The sequence below is a fragment of the Zeus faber genome, assembly GCF_960531495.2.
Source record: "Zeus faber genome assembly, chromosome: 3".
In the NCBI taxonomy this organism is placed as follows: Eukaryota; Metazoa; Chordata; class Actinopteri; order Zeiformes; family Zeidae; genus Zeus; species Zeus faber.
This window is the reverse complement of record NC_137190.1, coordinates 28267598-28291450: the sequence shown is the minus strand read 5'-3', so window position 1 is coordinate 28291450 and position 23853 is coordinate 28267598. Positions and strand designations below refer to the sequence as shown.

At 43.5% G+C, this 23853-nt stretch overlaps 1 protein-coding gene across 3 annotated transcripts in view; it reads right to left on the bottom strand.

Annotated features, from left to right (window-relative positions):
- Positions 1-23853, bottom strand: part of dmxl2 (Dmx-like 2) — a gene marked incomplete at its 5' end in the record, with an annotated part of 60294 nt that overhangs the window by 22609 nt on the left and 13832 nt on the right. For all 3 annotated transcript variants that reach the window (XM_079997085.1, XM_079997086.1, XM_079997087.1), the window contains 25 exons: positions 238-502; positions 1109-1274; positions 1382-1479; positions 3084-3253; positions 4521-4631; positions 5730-5865; positions 6420-6539; positions 7072-7401; positions 8299-8968; positions 9107-9279; positions 10700-10989; positions 11922-12149; positions 12241-12360; positions 12547-12655; positions 12765-12854; positions 13495-13616; positions 14521-14723; positions 15699-15928; positions 16609-16878; positions 18187-18458; positions 19355-19573; positions 20214-20391; positions 21353-21530; positions 22936-23108; positions 23208-23274. In XM_079997085.1, the coding sequence (XP_079853211.1) occupies positions 238-502; positions 1109-1274; positions 1382-1479; positions 3084-3253; positions 4521-4631; positions 5730-5865; positions 6420-6539; positions 7072-7401; positions 8299-8968; positions 9107-9279; positions 10700-10989; positions 11922-12149; positions 12241-12360; positions 12547-12655; positions 12765-12854; positions 13495-13616; positions 14521-14723; positions 15699-15928; positions 16609-16878; positions 18187-18458; positions 19355-19573; positions 20214-20391; positions 21353-21530; positions 22936-23108; positions 23208-23274 (4988 nt within the window). The remainder of the gene's footprint in view (positions 1-237; positions 503-1108; positions 1275-1381; positions 1480-3083; positions 3254-4520; positions 4632-5729; positions 5866-6419; positions 6540-7071; positions 7402-8298; positions 8969-9106; positions 9280-10699; positions 10990-11921; positions 12150-12240; positions 12361-12546; positions 12656-12764; positions 12855-13494; positions 13617-14520; positions 14724-15698; positions 15929-16608; positions 16879-18186; positions 18459-19354; positions 19574-20213; positions 20392-21352; positions 21531-22935; positions 23109-23207; positions 23275-23853) is intronic.

Sequence of the window (23853 nt, the reverse complement as noted above, 5' to 3'; positions counted from 1 at the left end):
ATGAAAAGAGGAAAAATTGGAATGAATGAATCTGAATGAATTGGAATGAATGAATCTGAATGAATTGGAATGAATTAATCTGAATGACGGTAAGAAAGTCCAACTAGTGTTTCGGCCCTTTACCATACTCTACATTATCATATAGTTTAGAGTGATGAACCTCAGTTCAACTCGTAAACATATTGGTATTGTGATAGACGAATAAATGTTGGGAGCCCTGAAGATGATATTTCAGACCTGGGTTCTCGTCCTCCTCCTTGGGGATGCGCTCCAGCAGGGTGTCCAGGGCGCGGGTGTAGTCCTTCATGATCCAGAAGGCGATGCTGCGCAGGAAGGGGTCCGGGTGCAGCCTGGAGCAGTGGTAGCCGCTGCCGTCCCGGTTGCAGCCCAGCACCTTTTCGTAGAGCAGGCCCTGACAGGTGGAGGAGCTCTCGAAGTCGGCCTCGTAGAGCCGGGCAACGATCATGGCCAGCTGAAGGTCCTCCATCTTCTCCATCAACACCTGGACGGAGAACGCCGGCATGGCAAGGGTGGGGGCGGGCAGATGCAGGGTTACGGTGTTTTTCAACAGCGGAGGGGGGTGGAAATAAATTAAGAAGACGAAGGGAATTCACAGTGTTCATTGTAGGAGGTTTTGGAGAAGGGGAAGCTATTCGGAGCCTGTGATTCAAAATGAGAGGGGGACGTGGAGTGGCACCGCTCAGACACTCGCATCCTTCTTTGAATATAGTTTCACCAATCTGTGTGTTTTGACTGTGCTGTGTGACCAGCCTAGGCCAAGGAAAACCCAGCAGTCTATTTACGTCTGTTATCTGCTGGTTTTAGACACATCTCATGTGGCTTAAAAGGCTCAGAGCTGGAGACAATCCAGCTTTGTCGGCTAATGACCGTGGATCTCTCCAGCTCCCACAAACGCCTTCACACCTTCTGCTCTCCCCTCCACCGTCAGGAACGGAGGCAGCGCCAAGTTTCCACCGTGAGAGAAATCACAAAGCAGGAAACGGACTGATGAGCTTTTGAACTTTTGTATCTTCTGTCCATTGTGGTCTGGTTAACTGTAGTCTGTGCATGTGTGTGTGTGTGTGTGTGTGTGTCTGCATATCCACACCTCTATAGCGTCTTTTAGTGACCCGGCCAGGAGGAAGAAGGCGGCAGACTGTTCAAAGCGCTGCTTGCCCAGCAGAGAGAAGGCATTTTTCAGTGCTGCCTTCCGCCAGCGATCCTCTGTGAAGTTGTTCTTGAAAAACGTAGTCATTTTCTCATCATGCTGGGACCTACGACATGAAAAGAAACACACGTGGAGCTTAATTTTATGGAAAATACATTCAGTTCTGCCACACGAGTGACGTGAGGTTGCTTTCGAGGGGGGCTGGTTTTGTACCTGAACAGGCCCCAGAGGACGGCCTTCTTCTTCATGGCCAGGAAGAAAAGCGCCGCATCTAATGGGTCGTTGTGCCGTTGGAACGCAGCTTTACCGACCTGGAATCACACACACACACACACACACACACACACACACACACACACACACACACACACACACACACACACACACACACACACACACACACACACACACACACACACACAAGAATAAGTCATCTTGTGCTTATGAGAAATGACAGCAGAAAGCTTCAATAAATAACTGACAGTCTCCTCCTTCGTGGCTGTGAGACAGTCAATGGATTCACCAGTAGAAACTTAGACGCTTACACTTTGGGGTTATAAGGACATAGTCCTCAACATATGATACATGTTTCTTGATTCAAATCACTAAAATGTGTTTTGTGATAGATTAGTAAATTTTTCTCTCAATCATGCTTCATACAGTTCTTGATATTGTGAATACAGGAAGCGATATTTATTGCCTACTTCTTGAACTACCTACCTCAAATATAAACCGGTACTCAAAAAAAACAACAAAAAACAAAAGAGGCCCCAAATAAATGCCGGGGGCGTGGTCGACACTAAAAAATAAAAAAACCTGCCTCAAATAAAGACCGGGGGGAAAAACCAAGGACGGATAAACTCCCTGTGCATGTCAGTCAAGAATTATGTGCATTTCCACCTTCTTCTCCTTCAGACAGGTGCGCCTCCCTGTGCTGCTTCCCATGCCGGTTTTCCTGTGTTTTTATTTCAGATCTATTTGTTTTCGTTAGTTTCTACGTGTTTGAAACAAACATTCTAAACCTACTCTGAATTTTAAACAAAGGGAGTTCCTCCTTGGATCAGGACCATGGATTACTTAATGGCAAGAGAGCGATCTCTGGTTCACTGTGTGTACCGGCCTTTCCTGTGTCTCCAAACAAAAATAATAATGCGAGTGCTGAGAAATGACAAAGTAATCTCTTAAAATATAAACAGTGTGTTTTTAGATTATTTTAGATGTATTTAATTTGAGGAGCACGGCACCCAGGCGGCAGATTTAAAATTCAAAGAGGACGTTTTGGTTTAGTTTTAGATATAAAAGCCTGCCTCTAAAGCCTGGTACCCACTGCAGTCGAGGTAAATAAAACTATTTGAGGAAATACGGTACTTCCTGTTTTTCTACCGCACTCCCCGCTGAACAGCTTTTGATTTTCACTGCCTATCACTCTACTCTTTTGACGAAGAAGTGATTTGGATTTTCTCTCGCAAAGGTCTTGTTAAAATGGTACTTGGCGAAAAAAGCGGAATGAATAATTATCCAAACCAGCATGGCTACGCACCGCGAATCAAAGGCATGTTTTTGTGACTGAACGACTGCAGCCTTTAGATGACTCGTCTATCGAGGGAGTCGGCTTGGGTATGAAGAAAATCCCTAGACTGGTCACTTTCTCTTTCCATTATTGCCTAATAGCTTGGCGTGGAGGAGAACGGACTCTGAGTATCGCCGGTTGCCGTGGAGTTGGCGACGTGCCGTGTTCACTTCAGCGCGTTCCTCAACTTTCTCCTTGGGATGAAGCCAGAGGGCGAAGGCGGGATGACGCCGTTGAAGACACGTCTAGATGCTTAAGGATAACCTTAAGCTTAAGGATAACCGCCCCCCCCGTCGTGGATTTTCCCCTTTCCCTTCCGAGTCCACTGCGGAGGTTTCCAGATACCTTTTCCACCATCTTGCGCAGGGTGTTGATGTTGCGTATCCACCAGCCCACGCCCACGGCGCGCAGCTCTGACCACTGCGGGTCTCCTCGCTGCATGGCTGGGATCATGTTCAGCATCTCTTCCTCCGCCTCCGAGTGGAAGGCCCACGCAAAGTGGCAGGTGGACAGGCCTGGGAGAGAGCGAGAGAAATGAAGATGAGTGCAAGACTCAATCGTGAAGTTGGAGAGCACTTTGGAGATCTGACTCCTGCGATATCACATTGTCATAGACTTGGGGAAAGACCTGATCATCAGTCATTTAAAACATATTCATTGCTTATGAATATTTCCAACAAATTGCTTGTAACAACGCATTATTATTTTTACAACCCCCAGATTTTTTAATTACTTGCCAACATGTAATACATTTTTACCATTATTATGTACAGTAATAACACCCGCATTTTGCAACCACTCGCCAAAATGTAATGATTTTGACCTTTATTATGAAATAAAACATTGTTATTAATAAGCATCTTGAACACAATATGTACATTTTGTAATAACCTATTCCATAATGCAGTGTTTGGCATATATTTCGGGGGTTACAACTTTTTCTGATTAATATGTAATAATTAAATGCATTACGTAATAACCCTAAGCAAAATGTCTGCTTTCATGTGTCACACTTGGTTAATGAGAAAATGCCACTAAGGCTCACACAAACAAAAACACACGGTTATTAGGTTATTACACAATGCGGCAAAATGTATAGTATTCAAATGTGTTATAACAGAATACAGCGGTATTACATAATGCATTGTTATTACATAATGCGTTGTTATTACATAATGCGTTAGGGCTGTACTCGACACATTTTGTCAGTTGATCAGATTCGACTGTTAAGGCCGAATGAATAATCCACTATTCGCCAGGAGGGGTCGGGGGGGGGTGGACTGGGCGGAAGCGGGCCGTGCCATTTTGCGCACCTGTCTCCCTCTCCGACAGTACAGACGTAAAAAGATATTTATGATTCCCCTTATTAATAATTCCTCATTGAAATGTTATCCCTGTGCATTTTGTAAGCTTCTATCTGTTTTATCCTGTTATTGTAATGCACACTGACTGACCAAACAAAAAGACTGCTCGATTTGAAGAATGTCAGTCAAATGACTGGTTTCCAACTGATGATTTGACTTGTTGACGTTCAGGGGGCAGCCCCGTGCGTTGTTATTCTGTAATGTGTTATTACAAAATGCGTTGTTATTACATAATGTGTTGCTATGACACAATGCATTATTATTACATAATGTGTTGTTATTACCTAATGCATTGTTATTCCGTAATGTGTTGTTATTACCAAATGTATTGTTATTACATAATGGGTTACTACAAAATGCGTTGTTACAGTGTTTGATGAAGCCCCTCTCTGTGAGGCACATGTCTGCTGCGTATTACCCTGGTGCAGCAGCTGCATGCGGTAGAGCGGCGGCAACGACGTGAGCAGACACGTGTGCAGACGCATGGCCAGCAGGTAGCGCAGCCCACACTCGTCCAGAGCCTCCCCGCCTGGAACAAACAGGATGCTACTTAGTACGAGGCCAACAAAACAACGTCGCAATGTATAGACACTTTGTAATATACTTTTCATAATGACAGAAACAGTATTCAAATATAAACAATAACACATTATTTATTATTTATTTAATTATTTATTAATTACATACTTTATTTAGTGATTGTAATTATTTATTAATTACTTATATTTTTTGCCATTTTTATTTTATTTAATGGACTGTAAGATATGCAACATACACATATATGTTGCATATTATCATCTGATGTTCTAAAAATGCCTTTGGAAAAAATGTTTGGCATATCACCAACTGCTTACTCAGCTCCAGATATTTCACTGTGGTTTTACCCATCACTAAATGTGCACAGTAATTAAATTGGGAGCAGTTTTTGCAGAGTCGTGGTAAATGAAGTCCAGCGTGACTGCAGTTCATCTGGTCCTGCCAGGGAGAATACGTCTCTCATCCTTGATCCTTGTTAACCCTGTGTGCTTACTTAAAAGAGGAACAACCTGCTAACATCTTCCTCTCAAAAGACTAAATAAATAGGAGTGTTCAATAGGTCTGGTGGTGAACAAGGGCGCAGGATAAACACTGGTGTTTACTGTATGTTATGTTATTTTATTTTATGGCCGCAGATAAAAACCACGACCAAAGAACACTTAATCAAGAAGTAATAGACGCTTATTTCTGGAACGTAGGATTTAAATAGAGTATGATCTCGCAATGAGGGCATCTGATGGACTCGCAGACCTTGAGGCGCACCGATGTGCTAGCAAACTTTGACTTTGTTTGCCGACTTATACACAAGCGTTACACAACAGGATTAATATCAGTTATACTTAGTTATTATACGGCTCTGATAATGTGCAGTCAGACGGTCATACACGACCTGATCACCCTGTTGGGGGATTACTTACTCAAACTCCCTGCACCAATTTGAAATTCACTTACTCATTCCCACGGGAGAGTTCAACACCCAAGGACAGCTGACTAACAAACCTTGAAGTTCTTTGAATGTATTCTCCACAAGACAAACGAATCAACCTTTCAACAACAGAGAACAACGTTAGGCAATCACAGCCGAACGGACCTGTGTACTGTTGGTCGTTGGAGCGGGTGACCTCGGCGCTGGTGGTCGCCACGGTGTCGGCCAGGGCCACCAGGAACATCTGCTCCAGCCTGGTCAGGCCCGGCAGGCTGGAGTGCATCAGGTGACTGGACAGGACCTGAAGTGACACGGGGAGAGAGAGAGAGAGAGAGATGAAAATTGAACCTCTTCATTTAAGGAATAGAAAGGACAGGCATGTTCAACTCACACAAAATTACTTATATAATAGCAATATATATCGATGTTGTGATGAGACTAGATATCGTCAGGGATTTTTGTTCGTAATCATAATACTGTTATATAGTTAAATATCGTAATATAACTTTATGAACTTCATAGACTGTTCTAGATGTTCTAATCAATGACCTGCTTGGTCATAATATCCACATTACTAATGATTGTTTCTCAAATATTTCTTGTGTGAGGTAGTATATTATATTGAGGTACTGGTCAGAATACAGCATGATATTTGATTTTGTCAATATCGCCTCGCCCTCCGTGACTTGGCGCAGAACACCAAAAATAAGCCTACGCTCCGACATGATATAATGAAACAATCTTCGATGAGTCTGAGGCCCAAAATCATGAGCTAACCGGTGAGTTAGGCACGAGAGTTGCGCGTTCAATATTCATCTAATATAAAACACCAAGCCATCATAGAAATTGATGAACCTGAGCGTGCTCTGGTCCAAAGTAGGTCGGGCCGTACTGAGAGAGGTTTATAACTCGAGACTTCTTCTCTGGTTTCTCGGTGGCGAAGCTCACAAAGTCATCCGTGGTCACGGCTTGCACCTGGGAGGCACGGTCAAAATGTAAGAAATAATGGGTGCAATAAAAAAAAAAAGAGCATTAAAATAAATAAACAAAAATAATAAAAAGAAAAATAATAATAATAATAATAGTAATAATTAATACAACACATATAATATATATATATACACAATATAGATGACGAATATAAATACATAATAAAATAATACATAATATAATCCATAATAATATTCATATCATCAATAATTATTAACTGCAATAAATACATAATATAAATAATATACACATATTAATTATAATATATCTCATATAAACTAAATAACATAAATACATAATATAGAATCCTGACTTATAATATAATAATTCATTATTAATTTATAAAATTTTAAAGAATTCAAATTCAGTTTTTTAAGAATTCAAAGTTTCCTTTCATTGAAATACATCATGTTAAGCATGTTAATCATAGTCAGTCATTGTTTTCAAACAAAACTCACTCAAATATTATATTTTAGGCTTGTATACGATATTGTTTTGAATCTCCAGCTCGACGCACCTGGAAAAGGTCCGCATACTGGTCCTCGCCGCCCTTCTGCGGCCCCTCGCCCTCGGCCACCTTCGCTCCTTTGGGCGCCTCCTCGCCTCCCTTGTAGGATGTGTCCAGGTCGGCGGACAGCAGGGTATAGAGTGGCAGCGGGGGGATGGAGTTGATCTCCGTGTAGTCCCGGCCTCCGTCACGACCCGCCACGATGGTGTCCTTGGCCGTGCTGCCGGTCACGCTGATAGTCCTGGACAGGTGCCTCCTGGACCCGCCCTCCCCCGCCTCCACGTCCCTCACCACGGCAACCTCCCCGGCGATGCACTTCACCAGGTGGGACAGGATGGCCTGGGGGAGAGAGGCGCTTGTTTTTTTCCCCCTTTTAAATGAATGTCCTTAATTAACAAAAAGATAATGTCTCGACACTTCCCATTCTAGCTTCAAAAAAATATGTGTTTGAAAGTTACAAAGTTACTTACAAAGTAGAAAATGCAGCTTTTCTTCAACATCTGACATCTGGTATTATCAACACGACGTGATTTTGATACAAAAGATTCCATTCAATATTGATTCGATTTTTATTGTGTACAATTAACTGTTAACTGTACTGTTAACTGTATATTTTCAAAACTTTCCATATATTTTTATATATCTTCTCCTTTTTTATATTTTCATTGCTTCATTATTAATGCTTATTTTTGACCTACCTACCTAACTTCCTACATACCAACCGACCCACATACTTATCTTCCTACGAACCTACCTACCTGCTACTTGTATGTACATACCTACTTATCTAGATGCCGACCTACCTACCTACCTACCTACCAAGCAATCTCCATATCTATCTATCTATCTATCTATCTATCTATCTATCTATCTATCTATCTATCTACTGATGAGATGCTCACAATACGATTTTTAAATCAATATATTGATATTTTATACAGAATTACATAATTGCTACTAACTTTTCACTATAACATCTGATGTGGGCTGCAAAAATATTTCACAACACAATTTGGAGAGTAAATATTTAAATTCATTCAATTCAAGAGGAAACTGGTTGGATTCTACCAACAAAGTATCAATATTTCAGTTTTCAAATTGATACAGACACAAGAGAATTGATTTTTTCTTTAAACCCAGACCTAACTCTTGGCATCAGGGATATTCTCTTATAAAACCCTTTTTCAACAGACTCATTTGATACACCGGTGCATCATGAAGCAGAAGCGGACCCACCTTGGCGCGGCGGACCTTCCCTAGGTCCATGAGCTCCAACAGTTGGGTGGGGTGGTACTGGGGCAGCGTGGGCGAGAGCGAGTGGGCCGCCTCGAACAGCCCCCCGTCCTGCAGCCCGGCCGGGGCGCGCAGGGCCTCGTCCACGGCGGCGCTGCCCTCGAACACGCTTTTCAACCTCGACCTCCCCTCGAGTGCCGCGGACGAGGAGGCGGTCGCAGCGGTGCCGGCGTGGCCGGCGGAGATATTGTCGGCGGATGACAGGCTGCCGTTCTCCCCGTCGCCCGGCTTCCTGTCCTGGCGCCACTGGGCGTACACGTGCATCTCACAGTCCATGCCCACCACCAAGATGCCGTCCCGGATCCAGGACAGCGAGACGGGCAGGGAGGGGGTGCCGTCCACGGAGGACAGCAGGTCCACAGAGCGCAGCAGGATCCAACGTGAGCGGATGCCCTGTTTGATACTGCCCCCTAGAGGCAGGGTGATCACTGCCACCCCCTCCTTGCTGCTGGTCTGCTCGTTGACCATGCCCGAGATGCGACCATACATCAGGATGTTGGAGCCCACGCCCACAGTGAGGATGTGGGAGCCATCCTCCTTGGAGAGCCAGTCCAGGTGGACGTAGTGCTTGATGTTGGGCGAGCTGTGGTCCCTGCTCATATACAGGTCGGACCTGGGGGTGGACGGACAACGCCCGAGTGATCATTTTGTTACAACGTGAGGGCACTAAGCGACACACACACACACACAGACGCACCCACGCACGCACGCAGGCAGGCAGGCAGGCAGGCAGGCAGGCAGGCAGGCTGACCTGCTATAGACGAAGAGGTTGGAGTCCACGCTGACCCGGGGGTCCAGGGTGGAGGTCGGCCGGGTGAAGTCGTCCAGGTGGAGGGTCTGCTCCAGCACCCACTCTGACCCGCCCGTGGACTCGCACTCGTAGATGGACACGTGCATGGAGAAGTCCCCTCCGGGGCTCACCGACTGGAAGGGAGAGGGGTTTTCCAAAATCAGGAAGGGAGGATCGTCCACTAAAAACTAAGGCAAGCGTGGTTGCATTGAATCAGTTGCTAAATCAATAACAACGTTCTCAACTGAAATAACAGAGCGTCTGCAGATATCAGAGAGTAAAACGTAATACTTTGAAGAACCATATTTGGACAAATGACCTCTCTCTTATTCAATTTATTGAATTACAGACAATATAAGTACTGCAGGTAAGTATAAAGGGAAGTAATATGTATCTGGTATGAGGCAGAGTTAAGCATTAAGTGGAAATTTGGTTATGAACAAGATGATTCTATGGACTGTTATTAGAACAGGTTAGCGTAGCAGGTAACTAAGAAGGCAAGTAGGGTCAGTAGTGCTCATTGGTAGGCTCAGGGTTTATAACTTCAGAAATGTTAATTATGACAAAAGAATGGAGTACGGCGAAATCAGGCAAAATGTTTGTTGAAATTTGAAAGACTTTAAAAATACAAATTCAAGACTATACTATCACTTTAAAGGCCTTATATTTGAAAAAATGAATACAGGGCATTTTAAGACTTTTTAATGACCTGCAGACCGGTGATGGCCTTGTTACTCCAAAAATGTGATTTATTACTCATAACTCTTTTCAAAAGTAATCTTATTACTTTACTTATTACTCCCTGCAAAGAGAAATTTGGTACACTACTCTATTATTTTTACTCTAATACACTATTACTTTTCTGTTACACCCCACAAAATTAGCAATTGCGTCCGTTCTCCTCAAAATTCAGACTTCTCATGTGAACCTAAGGAGTGCAACCTGAGGAGGTTAAGCTCAGAGTGCATGTATACGGACGTGGTGTTCCAGTGCCTGCAATAAATACTGGGCTCATGCAGTTAAAGTCGAGCCTCTGGATATCCTTCTCATATACCCAGTCCTATCATAGTCCTAGTCTTATCACTGTCATATGGAACAACGACAGTGTGAATGTCAGGGGAATCGCCGGTATGTGCCGGACGTGTACGGGTGATGGTAATGAAAATGAATCAACAAAAGTAAGGCTATAATGAGTGTTTTTTTAGGGGGGTAACTGTAATATCTTTACTGAAATTTTATTGGTAATTCGTTGCACTACTCTTTACTGGTGAAAGTAATATTATTCCAGTAACGTTGTTACTGTAAAACTGCTACAGACACCATGAATTAAATGTTTTTTGGAGTGGGTGACGGCGTTCCACACTGTGTTTGATATATTATACACATATATTTGAGAATGTGAGTTTATTTGGCTTATGAGACAAATCGGAACAACCCAATTGGCCATGAGATATGGTCCACCCTTCAGGATGTTTCCAAGTTGATATACTTCTAGATTCAACCATTTAGCTTGTAGAAACAAACACAGGGATTGCGTCAACATGCCTCCCCCACCTGTCCCTGCCGCGGCTGCTTGAAGGCCACGGCCAGACGGCCGGTGTAGGAGCAGGACACGGCGACGGGGCGCCCCGACACCGACACGGCGCTGTTGTTGTCCTCCTCCTCGTTCAGCAGCGCCCAGGGCTCCCAGCGGTACGAGCGGCGGTCCAGCCTCCCGTCGCCCTCGCCCTCCTCGCCTCCCTCCACGCCGCAGCGCCAGAAGCGCACATGGGAGTCGGAGCAGGTGGTGACGATCAGGTAGGGGGCCAGGCACACCGGGTAGATGGAGGAGGAGCTCAGATGGCCTATGGAAAAATGGGAGATGGTCAGTTTAAAGATATGAATTTAAGTAATGAATCAATCTTTGATTTGAACTACTTTCACAATGTATCAAATAACAATGATTAAGTGTAAAAAAATGATTGGCAGCATTCTTTTAAGAGTATTTTTTTTCACCTCTATAACAGTTATAGTTAATAGCAGTTCTGAATGTGTCTGCATTTAAAACTAAGATCTCTGTTTTATGTTCTTATTTTTACTCGTCACAAAGATGTAAGATGTATCCCTTCAATAACTGATAACTAAAATAAAAGCATTTGAGATTAAAAAAGGTGTATTTCCTTAATTTCACAGAAGCTCGGCTAGTTGATCCCACCTGCCGCCCTGCATTGCGCTAACACAGTTACTATGCAGCACTGGAGTACTCATTTAAGGTTAATGAAGTAATGGAAAGGTGTTTAAAAATAATTCATATATGGATAATGACATAACAATGAATAAAATATAGGATTTAATTGAGTTTTAAAGCAGTTCCAAATGTAGCTGCATTTTAAACTAAGATATCCTTTTATGTTTTTATTTGAACTCATACTACCTTACTGATTGTTAAATACTTTCTCTACTTATCATCGTCGTATTTTCCAACATTCAGGAACTAGGCTGGCTTGATCCCATCTGCTGACTTGCATTGCGCTAACACAGTTAGCATTCTGAGCTGGAATATCCCTCTAAGGTTAATAATCGAGTAAACGAAAGGTGTTTACAAAACAATGAATACACAGACGAAAAACGCTCATAAAATAATTCCACTGGAACATAGAAATGTATGGACTATGGATGGATTATTAACGGTATTTGTAACAACTGCACAGCAATCATAAGGTACAGGTGTGTGTGTGTGTGTGTGTGTGTGTGTGTGTGTGTGTGTGTGTGTGTGTGTGTGTGTTCCATTCCCTACCTGCGGAGGGCGTGGCCCTGGTGACCTCCACCCCGTGCGGCAGGTCCAGCCGCTTGCTGTACACCAGCTTGGAGCTGAGGATCAGCTTGCTGGCCGACTGGAGGTTGGCGGTGGAGGCGGAGCGGGGCAGGGGGCTGACTGGGGAGGCGTCCGGGGAGGAGTCGGGGTTCATCACCTGGTTGGGAACCATCAGCTGGCTCTGGAAGCTGTAGTCTGGAGCCGGCTCATCTGGACACCCGGGGGGGGTTAATTGATAATTGATGGTGGGGAAATTCCTAAAATATAGTATAGGATGAACCTGGTGCGTCGTTTAACTCACCCATGCAGGCCTGGACAGACTTTAGGTGCAGGTGCCACATCTGCAGGACGGAGTTCCTGTTGAGGTCCTTCTCGATCACCACCAGGAAGAACTTCTCGGAGAACGGCGCAGGGCTGTACTCTGGAGACGGGCAAAAACCAGTGACTTAAAGGGAAAGTCCACAGTAAAGCCACGTGACACTCGAGTCTTCATCACTGCAAAGAACTAGCCGCAACGGCAGGGACTTATTATGTATTAGTGTTGGGATACAAAAAAAAATGCCAATGCCAGCGTTATGGAATGGTTAACAGACGAGATGCAACCCACCCTCGGCCGAGGGAAAGGTCGGCACGTTAGGCTCCGCCTCCTCCAGCGGCTTGTAGCCTAGAATGAAGTCCTCTTGGAAGACATGGAGCAGCTGGGTGTTGGAGCCACACTGACAGCACACAAACAAAACAGCGCAAAACATGTTCAATACGTTTGCGTTAATCGAAAGCGCGTCGACCTAAAGGGAGCGTGAGGAGAGCACGAGCGGCTTTTCAGACCTGGTTGGTGATCACGTCCAGCTCTATGATGCATCCCGGTCTGGCGGTGGATTGCTGGCTCACAATGTTGAACACCTCGCCTACCAGTTTCTGAACAAAGACGGGACACATGCAGTTTTTGTTTATACGAGGGCTTACATCAATATAATATCAGACTAGAGACCAGATTTCATCCCGGATTTTGGTTATTGTAATATCGCAATATAGTTAAATGTTGTCTTGAAGGCCATTTTCTGAACTTAATAGTAAGTAATATCTCCCTGTTTGGTTATAATAGCCACGTTACTAATTATTGTGTGTGAAAATCTTATGAAAGCACTAATAATCAGTCAAATTATCAATATTGAGGTCCAAAAATATAGTGATATTTGATTTTGTGAATATCCTTACACCCTTTTTTTGCGGCTAATATGGTGTTTAGGAATGACTGGGAATGGCTGAGATAAATGTGTCTAGATATATGCAGATATAGGGTTTTGTTGTTGGTGGTTGTGAGGTTGTAGCATTAATTGTTCGGCCTTCTGCGGTTGTACTGCATTTAATCTGTGATTTGAGGCGAAAGCAGAAATTATACGGATGAAACGACCTCCCCTGCGGCACCCGGGCACAAATGTTTACCGAGAACCAAAACGAATGGGAAGGTACATCAAATCCCCTGCCGGGAAAACGGTGGAACGCTAAGTGCCTTCCGAAACAGCGATCGTTAAGGGCTGCTCTAATGTGTACTCACGGATGTCTCGGGGTCCGACAGCTCGTCCAGGAGTTTTCGCGCGTCCACCACGGCCTGGTAGAGACGCAGGTTTTTGCCGTCCGACGCCACGAAGCAGGCGCTGGCGCTGTTGCAGTAGCTCCCTGGGGAGCAGAGCACAGGGGCTGCGTTACACGGGCATCAGGTGCGGGGAGACGGCAGCGTTTGCGCGAGTTCCTCCGCCGCCACCGCGTCCGTTCAAACAGGGGACCGGACAAGCTGTCGCAATTGTTACGTAATCACCCGATCACAAATTTGTTCATTGAAATTGTTAAGGTTCCACAATCGTATGTTTCCATCCAAATGTATACAGAATTTCAATTGTAGCCACATGCTTATTGACATAATTAACTTAGCTAACCCAATTATTTATGTTCCAACGCTCAATGTCAATAGATAGCTTTTCTACAATAGGTATACACATATTATCACACTGTTAGAAGATTGTGACAGCCCTACTTCTTAACATTAAAGTATTTACATTGATAAATTAATGTGGAGTTAGTACGGTACTGTTCCATTCGACTCTTTGAAACGTATCGACCAAAAATGACATTCATGCAAACTAGAAAACTGAAAATGGAGCAGGATGCATCTCAGTTCAAAAGAGGCTTGTTGCCATCATTAATTATTGTATTCATTATTCTCACAGGATAAGGTGCCGACGCTTAAAACACACACACACACACACACACACACAGACACACACACACACACACACACACACACACACACACACACACACACACACACACACACACACACACACACACACACACACACACACACACACACACACACACACTTTGTAACAAAGCCGAGCTCTGGTACAAAATAAAAACATTCCGCTCAGTAGGTGTGATTATGTAATATCTCAAGTTCCCAATTTTAAGGGCTGGGATGATTCAGCGCAGATGACAACTTCCTGTTAAATCAAACCGAGCTTTATGAATTTCCTTGTTAAAAGTCAAGAGGTTAAATTGTGTGTGAGAGTGTGAGTGTCCTGACCGAGCACGGAGCTGGGCACCAGCGTGGGGAGCCAGGCCACATTGCTGAAGGCCGAGGTGTGCAGGGAGTTTATGCGGGCCAGCTCCGAGACCCCCCCGGTGCAGGACAGGGGTCCGATGTGGTCCACCCTCCACAGGATCAGCTCGCTGTAGATGGCGTTGGGGTCGTGGAAGGTTCGGGTGGCCGCGTTACGAAGCTGCTTCCTGAGACGCGCGACAGTTAGTTGGGTGTTTAGAAATGTCACAATGTTTGGATGAGAATGACTAACACAGCGGTTTCTATGGCGCTAAAAACAAACATGCAAATAGAGAACTTTATGACTGGGTTGTGTTTGAAATAATGTTTTTGTTAATGTTACTGTGACTGCTTCAGGTTAATATGATGTTTTCTTTTCTAAATTAACTCAACTGTGAATGTAATCATCAGCCCGAAATGGATCAAATCAAAAATGTTCTTGTTTTTTTTTTTTTTGTAGCAGGATAGGTAAAAGAGAGGTTCGCTATTTTTCAACCCAGGTCTTAATGTTAAGGTTAAAATGTTGGTTCCCATCATTTATATCACTTTACAACACAACGTCACTGAACCCTTCATTATTGATCATTTTAACACATGGGCGAGAACGTCTCACTGTGCTTACATGTACGCCAATCGGGCAAATGTTTATGCCTTAAAAAAACCCTGTTCAATCCTCGCTCCGAAAACGAGGAAAATCACATTATTGTGATAATTTGAAAAAAGGGGAGCAAACCACACATTACACCATGTTTTCAGTGTTTCACTGACTCTTCCGCAAACCAGCTCTTTTGACTGCATCTGCGCTAATGAAAGAGACTAGAAACAGGAAGTTGTGGCGCTTCCTCCTTGCAACCTAATGTAGCCAACGCTACTCTCTGGATGTACTGTGGCAAACTTTGAGGTTCTTTAAGGTTTGAACATTCAGTACATGAACAATTATAAATTATGGGAATCAACATTTAAATTAATCCTGGATACAAAAATAGTGATACCAATCCTTCAACTGAAAATTGCATGTTGTGTTATAGTATGTCCTCGCCATTAGAAAAATTCAAAAAGAAAATCAAGATATTAAAATGTGGGCTTTTTTCTGACCACCGATGACCCCCTGCGGCGGGGAAAAATGTTTAAGACACGCACATGCTCTCCCCGCCCCTTCCTACCTGGGCAGGCCCTTGGGGGGCGGCAGGGAGGGCGGCTGCTCCCCCTCCAGGCTGCTGGGGGCGGAGGGCGGGGTGAGCAGGGCGTTGTGGTGGGAGGAGGTGAGCAGCAGAGGCAGCACGGTGTGGCACGCCTGGTCGTTGAGGTGGAAGCGGTGGCCGCAGTAGCGGAACTTGTGCGACACGGTCAGGACGTTGGAGAAGGCCGAGCGCTCAGCGAAGGTCACGGCCCACTGTGGACAGAGGGAGGTGTGAAGAGTGAGCCTCACTGAAGTCAATTCAAGATATGATATGGAATACAGATACATGATGATACAGAGGAAAAACAATAATACACAGGATCTGACGTTAAAATCCCTTGCTGATCTATTGAACTATTTAAATATTCTCACGACTCCTTTGAATAATGTTTGATTCAGGTAATTGGGAGAAGGAGGGTACATTGTCATCGCTCGATCGAGGATTAGATGTGTACTTACTCTGTTTTTTACTAGGGAAGCACCGAAAATGGTATGAGATCAGTTCATATACCGGCCAAAAATAGGGCATATATGTCGTATAATAATAATAAAAAAAGGAATAAATCTGATACCAGGAGCAGCATTAAATGCGACAGATGTGAAAGCAAATTTACCTTTATTTGACACAGAGAAATATGTGGAAAAAATTGGATGACACCTCAATCATCGCTGTTTGACACAGCATGAGATACTTTAAGTAGTATTTCAGAACTGAAGTTTATAACTCAAAATCAATATTGGAAGTGAAAAACTGTGAATCTCCAACTAATAATCGAATAATTAAAAATACTTCTCTCATCAAATATTAAACTATTTCGATGTATTATTTTTCTTACATCTCTAAATATTTGTACACAATACAGCGCATATTCAAATCCGTCCCGTGCCCCCACCTGGTTGAGAGAGCCGTCGATGTGCTTGGAGACCATCATGACGGCGGGGCCGATGCCGGCGTGGGGGCCCAGAGCGGGGCCCAGCGCGAGCGAGCTCAGGCCGGCGGAGGCGGAGGCGGAGCGGGAGACATGGCGGGGCCTCCTGACCGTTTCCCCCAGCACGGGACCCTCCCCCTCGCTCAGGGTGCAGGCGTACATCAGGATGTTCTTGCTCAGCGAGTTGGCGTCGCCCGTGGGGAAGGCCACCGGGATGCGAGAGGCAAAGGACACCTGGGTGGAGGGAGAGGGAGAGGGAGAGAGAGAGGGAGAGAGAGACAGACAGAGAGAGAGAGAGGGTTGTTGGCACTCTTATACTGTATACATAAGGATAATAATTCACACACACTGTAGAAGCTACAACGCTGCCTCAGAGTGTGTGTGTATGTGTGTGTGTGTGTGATAGAGTGACTCAGCGAGTGTGCACATGTGCTATCGCAGAGTGTCTGCAGTTGGATTATTATTCTTTCTTTTTTTTTTTTTTTTTACTTTTTAAATGCCACCTCGAATTGCAAAAGAAATAGTCAAAAGAAAAAGCACAAAAATAAAAAGAATCTTTAAAAGGGATACTCCCGCAGTACCCATCCACTGGTTATCGTTTTCTTTCAGGTGAAAAGGTCAATGGTAATTTCTTCCCTGTGTGTCCAGTGTCCTGAGGGAGCGACGGGCGGCGCTTCAAGTGAGTTGGGACACACATGAAATTAGTATTGACGAAAGGTGAATTTTCCTCAAAAAAACGGGAGTATCCCTTTAATCAAACTAAATGATCTGCCAATGGGATAGGAAGACATTATTTGATCAGAAAAAAAAAAAAAAAAAAAGATTATCTCATCGATTACTAAACATCGTATTCTAAAAATAAGGACAGATTCAAGCATTTCTTCTTTCAGAGGGGACGGCATCAAAAGTCTACCCTTCTAAAATATTGGTGATTTTGCGTAAACAAATCAAGAGAAATCTTCCCCTTTGTGAGATAGTTGAAGGCATATTTTTCGCAAAACTGTTCTATGCCAGTTGGTACCCTTCTAACATCTATCATAAATAAAATGTAATTTTAGTTAGGCTTTTGATTGGATAATGGAATTTAAAGTGGTAATCCGTAAAATTATTTCGATAACAACAAAATCCCAACAAAAAAATGTGATATTTATCTTATATTTATTAAGCTGACACTTATAAGGAACAGCCATTCAATGTATGGCGTTATCCATGTGCTGCTCTGTATGCCGTTTCCATTGCTGGTGGCAGGGTCCACCTTTGCTGGCAAGAATGAAAAGAGTGGCAGAAGCTATACACTGATAAACCAGCGTGGCTAGCTGTGGTCAGTAAACCGTCAATTTGGACCAACATTCACCAAAAATATCTTTTGAGAAAAGAAATTGACGTCTTAAGAGATAAGAAGACAACCCGGATTTTGAAAAAAACACGTCGCAGTTTTGAGTCTGGCTCTTCTGCAACTTCTCTAATGGATTGGATTTTTCAAAAGGACCGGCCGACGAGCGAGCAAGGGTGCGTCAGCGAGACGGACAGCGTGCCGCTCACCTGGACCTGTCTGAAGATGCCCTGGATGAACTCGTCCAGGTACTTGACGTGCCAGACCAGGAAGGAGCCGTCCGACGGGTGGATGGTGAACAGCATGTCGGGGCTCTTGTGCCACTCCAGGGTCAGCGTCTCCATCTTCCTCTCCAGCAGCATGGAGGGCAGCGGCATGCTGGAGCTGGAGCCCGGGGACGAGGCCTTGGTGCTGCCCTGCTCGCCGGGCTCCCCGTCCTCGCCCTGCTCAGAGGACGCCTTGTCGGACATCTCGTCCAGGTCTGGAGGAGAGAGAGCGAGGGAGGGGAGCCCAACCATCATGTGGTCAAAAGAGCCGGTTCTCATTGCTCCAAATGTGTGGCATGTGTATTTTGATTTTGACTCGAGGATAGACGTGTTTTGAGCTTCCTATGCGATGACAGGGCTGAATAATAGTCAAGATCTCACAATTTTCGATCGGATTTCAATATTATCATCCGATTATCATCCTCATCCGATATTGATGAGATGGCTCCAGATACCATTTTATATAGATATATTGACAATATATTTCACTATTTCTGTTTTATACTTTCTGGGTTATTATTATTCGGCAATTTTTATATATTTTTTTAACTTTTTATTCTATTTTAGTTTATATTTGTATTTTTTCTCAGACTGTCAAGCCTTTTTAAATGCTATTCGTCTGAAGGTACAGTACGCACCAGTAATCGCCATGACAAATTCCTTGTTCATGTAAAAGCGCCTGGCGGAATAAAAATCTGATTCTGAAGATGACAGTTGCCACCACCTTTTCAGTGTACCTTTTGATTGCATCACAAAAATATTTCACGGAACAAATTCAGTCGAATACAGAAATTAAATTTTTACATCCATTTGTGACTATGGTGGCATGTAATTTAAGCGCAAAATGTACGCGAAACCTCCAAACATAATATCGATATTACAATTTTCATATAGTAACACCAGAATCAAATTGGACTTTTTTTTTTTTTTTTTTTAACCCAGCAGAAGAGCAGAAGATTTCGAAAGATCAAAACAATAAATTATCACCACGGCAGTCATTCAAAAGCATGGCGGTGATATTGTAAAAGCCATTTGCGCAGTCTGTGTTCAAATACGCATATTGCGACCGGCCGTAAAGTGATGTTCTAAAACGTCTGCCCGTGGGCTGTACCAAAGTCAAACTTCATGGGGGAGGCCTCGGATTCCAGGGGGTCGTCGGTGGTCTGCTCCAGTTGCTGCTCGGAGAGCTTGCGGAGCTGCAGCATGAAGAGGTCCATGGACGCCGTGAAGCTCAGGTCCTTGTTGTTGAGCCAGTGGACCACGAAGCCGCCCCCTCCGCTGCCGTCCTCCGGGCTGAACACGGCAGAGTCCACCAGCACCGACGGAATGTCTGGGTGTGGGGGGACAAATGAAATCCAGGCATGTAAGCAGCGGTCCATTACAGCTTCCAAATTGTTAAACCGCTTTGTAATCTTGACTGCGTGCCGATTACAGCTGTCACCATTGTATATAATAACCTGTTTGCGATTATTTGAGCTGACTGCGAACATTTTGCAAAATTGCCACTCCTCATGTTTCCATCCAAACTTAAGTGGAATTTAAGCGAAGCGTGAATTATGGGTGTTTCCATCAATTGGGTTGAGGAAAATGTTATGTTCCAATGTTCAATGTCAGTGCCTCTTCTTCTTTAGGTGGATGTGTATATTACACTTTTATTACACTATTATAACATTATACTTTAGGCTTTACACAAAAACAGACAATTAAATTGTCAATCGCAATTAGTCCTATGACAATTATTCTTCAACTAAAATTTCAGGATGGTGATGACCCTAAGAGTGCATTATTCCCGTCTCTAGCAATTAAACCAACACATCATAAGAACAGGTACGGTCCCTTACTGTATGTGACTGTGGTTTGGAAAAAAGGGGATTTGACAATGTTGTTGCATTCCCAGCAGATTACAGTCAAGCCCCGAAGAGAAGTGAGAGGAGAAAGAGGAAGAGGGGAAACCCCTCCCCCTGCCCTACCTGTGTTGGGGTTAATACTGGCCGAGATGTGGAAGTGACACAGGGCGTTGGCGTGGTGGGCGATGTGGCGGTGCGTGTGCACGTCGTGCGGGGTCAGCTGGGAGGGCAGCTCCGTGTGGGCCACCAGGGCCGAGGACCTCCGTCGGCCCCGCCGCAGGTGCTTCAGGTGGTGGATCGACTGGAGGACGGGGGCGGGACGGAAGGGTCAGGTTATTATAAACGACTGGGAAGGGGGGAACGAGAAAGGCATTGTGACAATGCTTTAAGTAATCACACCGCATCATGTAATAACGCCACATTGTGTAATAACTTATAAATATAATTTATTTGACTAGTACATAATAAAACATGTATTTTGTAATAGACATCTTGAACGCAATACGTAATCTGTTTAACCACATTTGGTAATAACCTATTAAATAATGTTATTACAAATTTTGTTATTACATTGTAATTGCAAGGTCATTACAGCTTTTTACGACTAATAGGTAATAATTCAATGTTACATATAATAACAAACCAAAATTGCTGTCTTCATTTATGTCAGGGTTCACTTTTTACTACTTGATAAAAGTTTCACTACCCCAATACGTAATAACCAACAAATGTGGGAAAAGTTATTATGAACAGCGAACAGCAAGTTATTACAAAATGGGTTATTACATAATAAAGGTCAAACTTAGTACATTTTGGCAAGTTTCTACAAAATGCAACGTTATTGCATAACACTTGTGCTGCTTGGCGTCGCCCCTTGTGGTCGTCTGTGCGAATGCTCCGTGTGATTACACACATTTTAGCATATATTTCATTTTACTTAACTGAATCACGTATTTAGGAATCAGTTACTTTATTTAGTCAGTTATTACTTACTTTACTTATGTGTCCTTGTACTTATTAGTTCAGTTAGCTAAGTTAGTTAATTACTTAATTACTTAGCTATCATGTCTTTGTACTTATTGTGCATAATCTCCGGGTGTGTTGCAATCGCATTTCATTACATATACGTATGCCCGTATGTATAAGTATGTGATAAATTAACATCGTGAATCTTGAATTACTTTGTGACGCAGCACCTCACAGTTCAATCCTAATCAATTCTACTCAAGTTCAACAGCACAATGCTCAGGTCTCCCTCTCACCTCCAGAGCGTGCTGGATCTTGTCCTTGTTGCCTCCCAGGCCCGGCAGGCTGGAGCTGAAGGTGTGTGTGTTCTCAGGGATCTGACCGAGCACACTGTCCTCGGGGAGCAGCGTCTCGGACCACATGCGGCACACGCCGTCCTCGCAGGACGTGAGCAGGACGTTGCACACCGAGCCCCTTGGGGAAAAGAGGGAGAACGTGAGAACGTCTGCAAAGGAAGATGGATGGACGGATGGAAGGATGGACGGATGGATGGATGGACAGAGCTTTTCTTGGAGATATGGTGGTCATATACCAACATGACCTATATTCATACAATAATTGTATGAATAAAAAAAAATGTATATACAAGAGGGAATTAGAACGTCCCAGTGGGGTACATGAAGTAAGTACAGAGTCAGAGTATAAGCAGTAAATTCACAAAATAAACACACAACATGAAAATATGCCATAAACAGCTCAAGAAATATACAGTGTAGATTTTCAATGGAATAAAAAATTGAATCTGAACATCTGCAATATAGAATACAGTATGGTACATTTTAGTTGTAATTGATATATTATAATATTATTTGTTGATCTTTATATGAAATTTTATTATCATAAAAAAAAATATATAATATTATTTTATTATCGTATTTAATATATTTATTACTGTATCACAAGTTAACATTACCTAATCAGTGCAATTAAATTATAACAGGGTGTCTACAGGTATAAACAAGCAAAATTTAAAAAGTGAAAATATACTCTTTCCAAGTAAACACACTGATTCAGTATATTCAAAATGACCAGTAAGATTAAAAATGACAATAATTGGTCGAGTTTTGGAACATTTTCTAAATGTGTTTATTAATATGAAAAGAAAACACAAAAATATCATTGTTGTCCTAAATCATATTTATCATTACAATATTCTCAGAACATTTAATATCAGCGGACAATAACCCAGAAATCAAAACTGACGCACAAAATTGTATGCAAACCAAGGCTGTTGGCTGTGTATTTCCCACGGTAACATCCATGGTAACATCCTTGTTCGCGGTGGAAAGAGCGGAGCAGAAACGGGCAGTTGGAGTCTGCTGGCGGGCTCTTGCATTCTCTCAGTGCTTCACGCTCTGCATGTCCGATTGCACCGCCTTGACCCCCATTTTCCCAAGTTTAAAAACGCCTTCGACATACAGCGCAGTTTGCTTCGTATGCATTTCCGGGCGCTGGTTTTAAACCCCAGAGGTCCCGGGCCATTTGTCTTTAAACATGCATTTTCCCACTTCCATAAACTACCGAGCAGGCTGGCATCCAAGGCCTTAGCATAGCGGGGGCGAAAACAGGGAAATTGCGTGCATACTGGAAATTCTCAGAATTTAAGACTTTTTGAGTCCTTTTATTCGTAAATGTGTATTTAAGACATTTTAAGACTTTTGAAGGAACCACGGCCAACCTGAAATAATGTTTTTCACTTACCATTTCCTGAGTTCGAAAATGGATAACTTTACTGCAGATTCACTATATCGTTAACACAATGTCATTGGTATCACAATATCGATAATTTATTGATATTGGTATTTGGCGGCATCCTCACTTGGGCATGTACTTGCTGGTCTTTCTCCAGGACATGCCGGTGATGGAGCGCGGGTGGGCCAGGTAGATGAAGGAGAAGTTGACGGGCGCGGGCCTCTTGTCCGAGGGGTCCTGGACCACCACGGCGGAGCGCCACCCAGTGGTAGGGTACCACACCTTGAGCAAGCAGTCATCCTGCACAGAAAAAGAAAAACAAAACATATTTTTCATAAAACGTCGGTGTCGTAACAACTTTTTACGAACTTGCTTTGTCACGAACATGGACGTACGTACCTTCCCGACCGTTGCAAAATACTCCCCATCGGGAGACCACTTTGCGATGTGGACGGATGCAGCGGTCCTGAGGGAACAAGAGTGTGGGCAAAGAAAAAACAAAAGAAAATAAAAGATCAGCGATTTTAACTTCTCCATCGGTAAAACAAATCCACCCTTTACACTTACACTTCTCCTTTATTCCCGCAACACAATATCCCTGCAATAAGCAAACATCAAGAACACTGTGCTGGGAAAGGAATGGCTGTGTGTGTGTGCGTGCGTGTGTGTGTGTGTGTTATTGTGGTTTGGATTTTTTACAATTTACACTTCCCCCTTCTAGTGACGGGTGGTGTTTTATGTGTCAGCAGATGATGATTAGTGTGCCAGCGTCTCCTGTCTATCTCTCTAGACATAGAGACAAGACTTTGAAAGACACGCCATGATTTACGTGTGGGGAAACTGAGGCAAGTCTTTCAAAACAAAAACATCATTTCTGAATAAAAATAAAAATGAAAGGATAATAAAATATGCATACATGTCTAAACAGCAGTTAACAGGGATTGGGCTGCTGCACACCTGCCTTTCATGAATAGCTGAGTTTTCCCAGGTGGGTATTTAGGGCCAGAAGACGCTGCTCGGAGGAAACTGTGTAAGTAGATTAGCG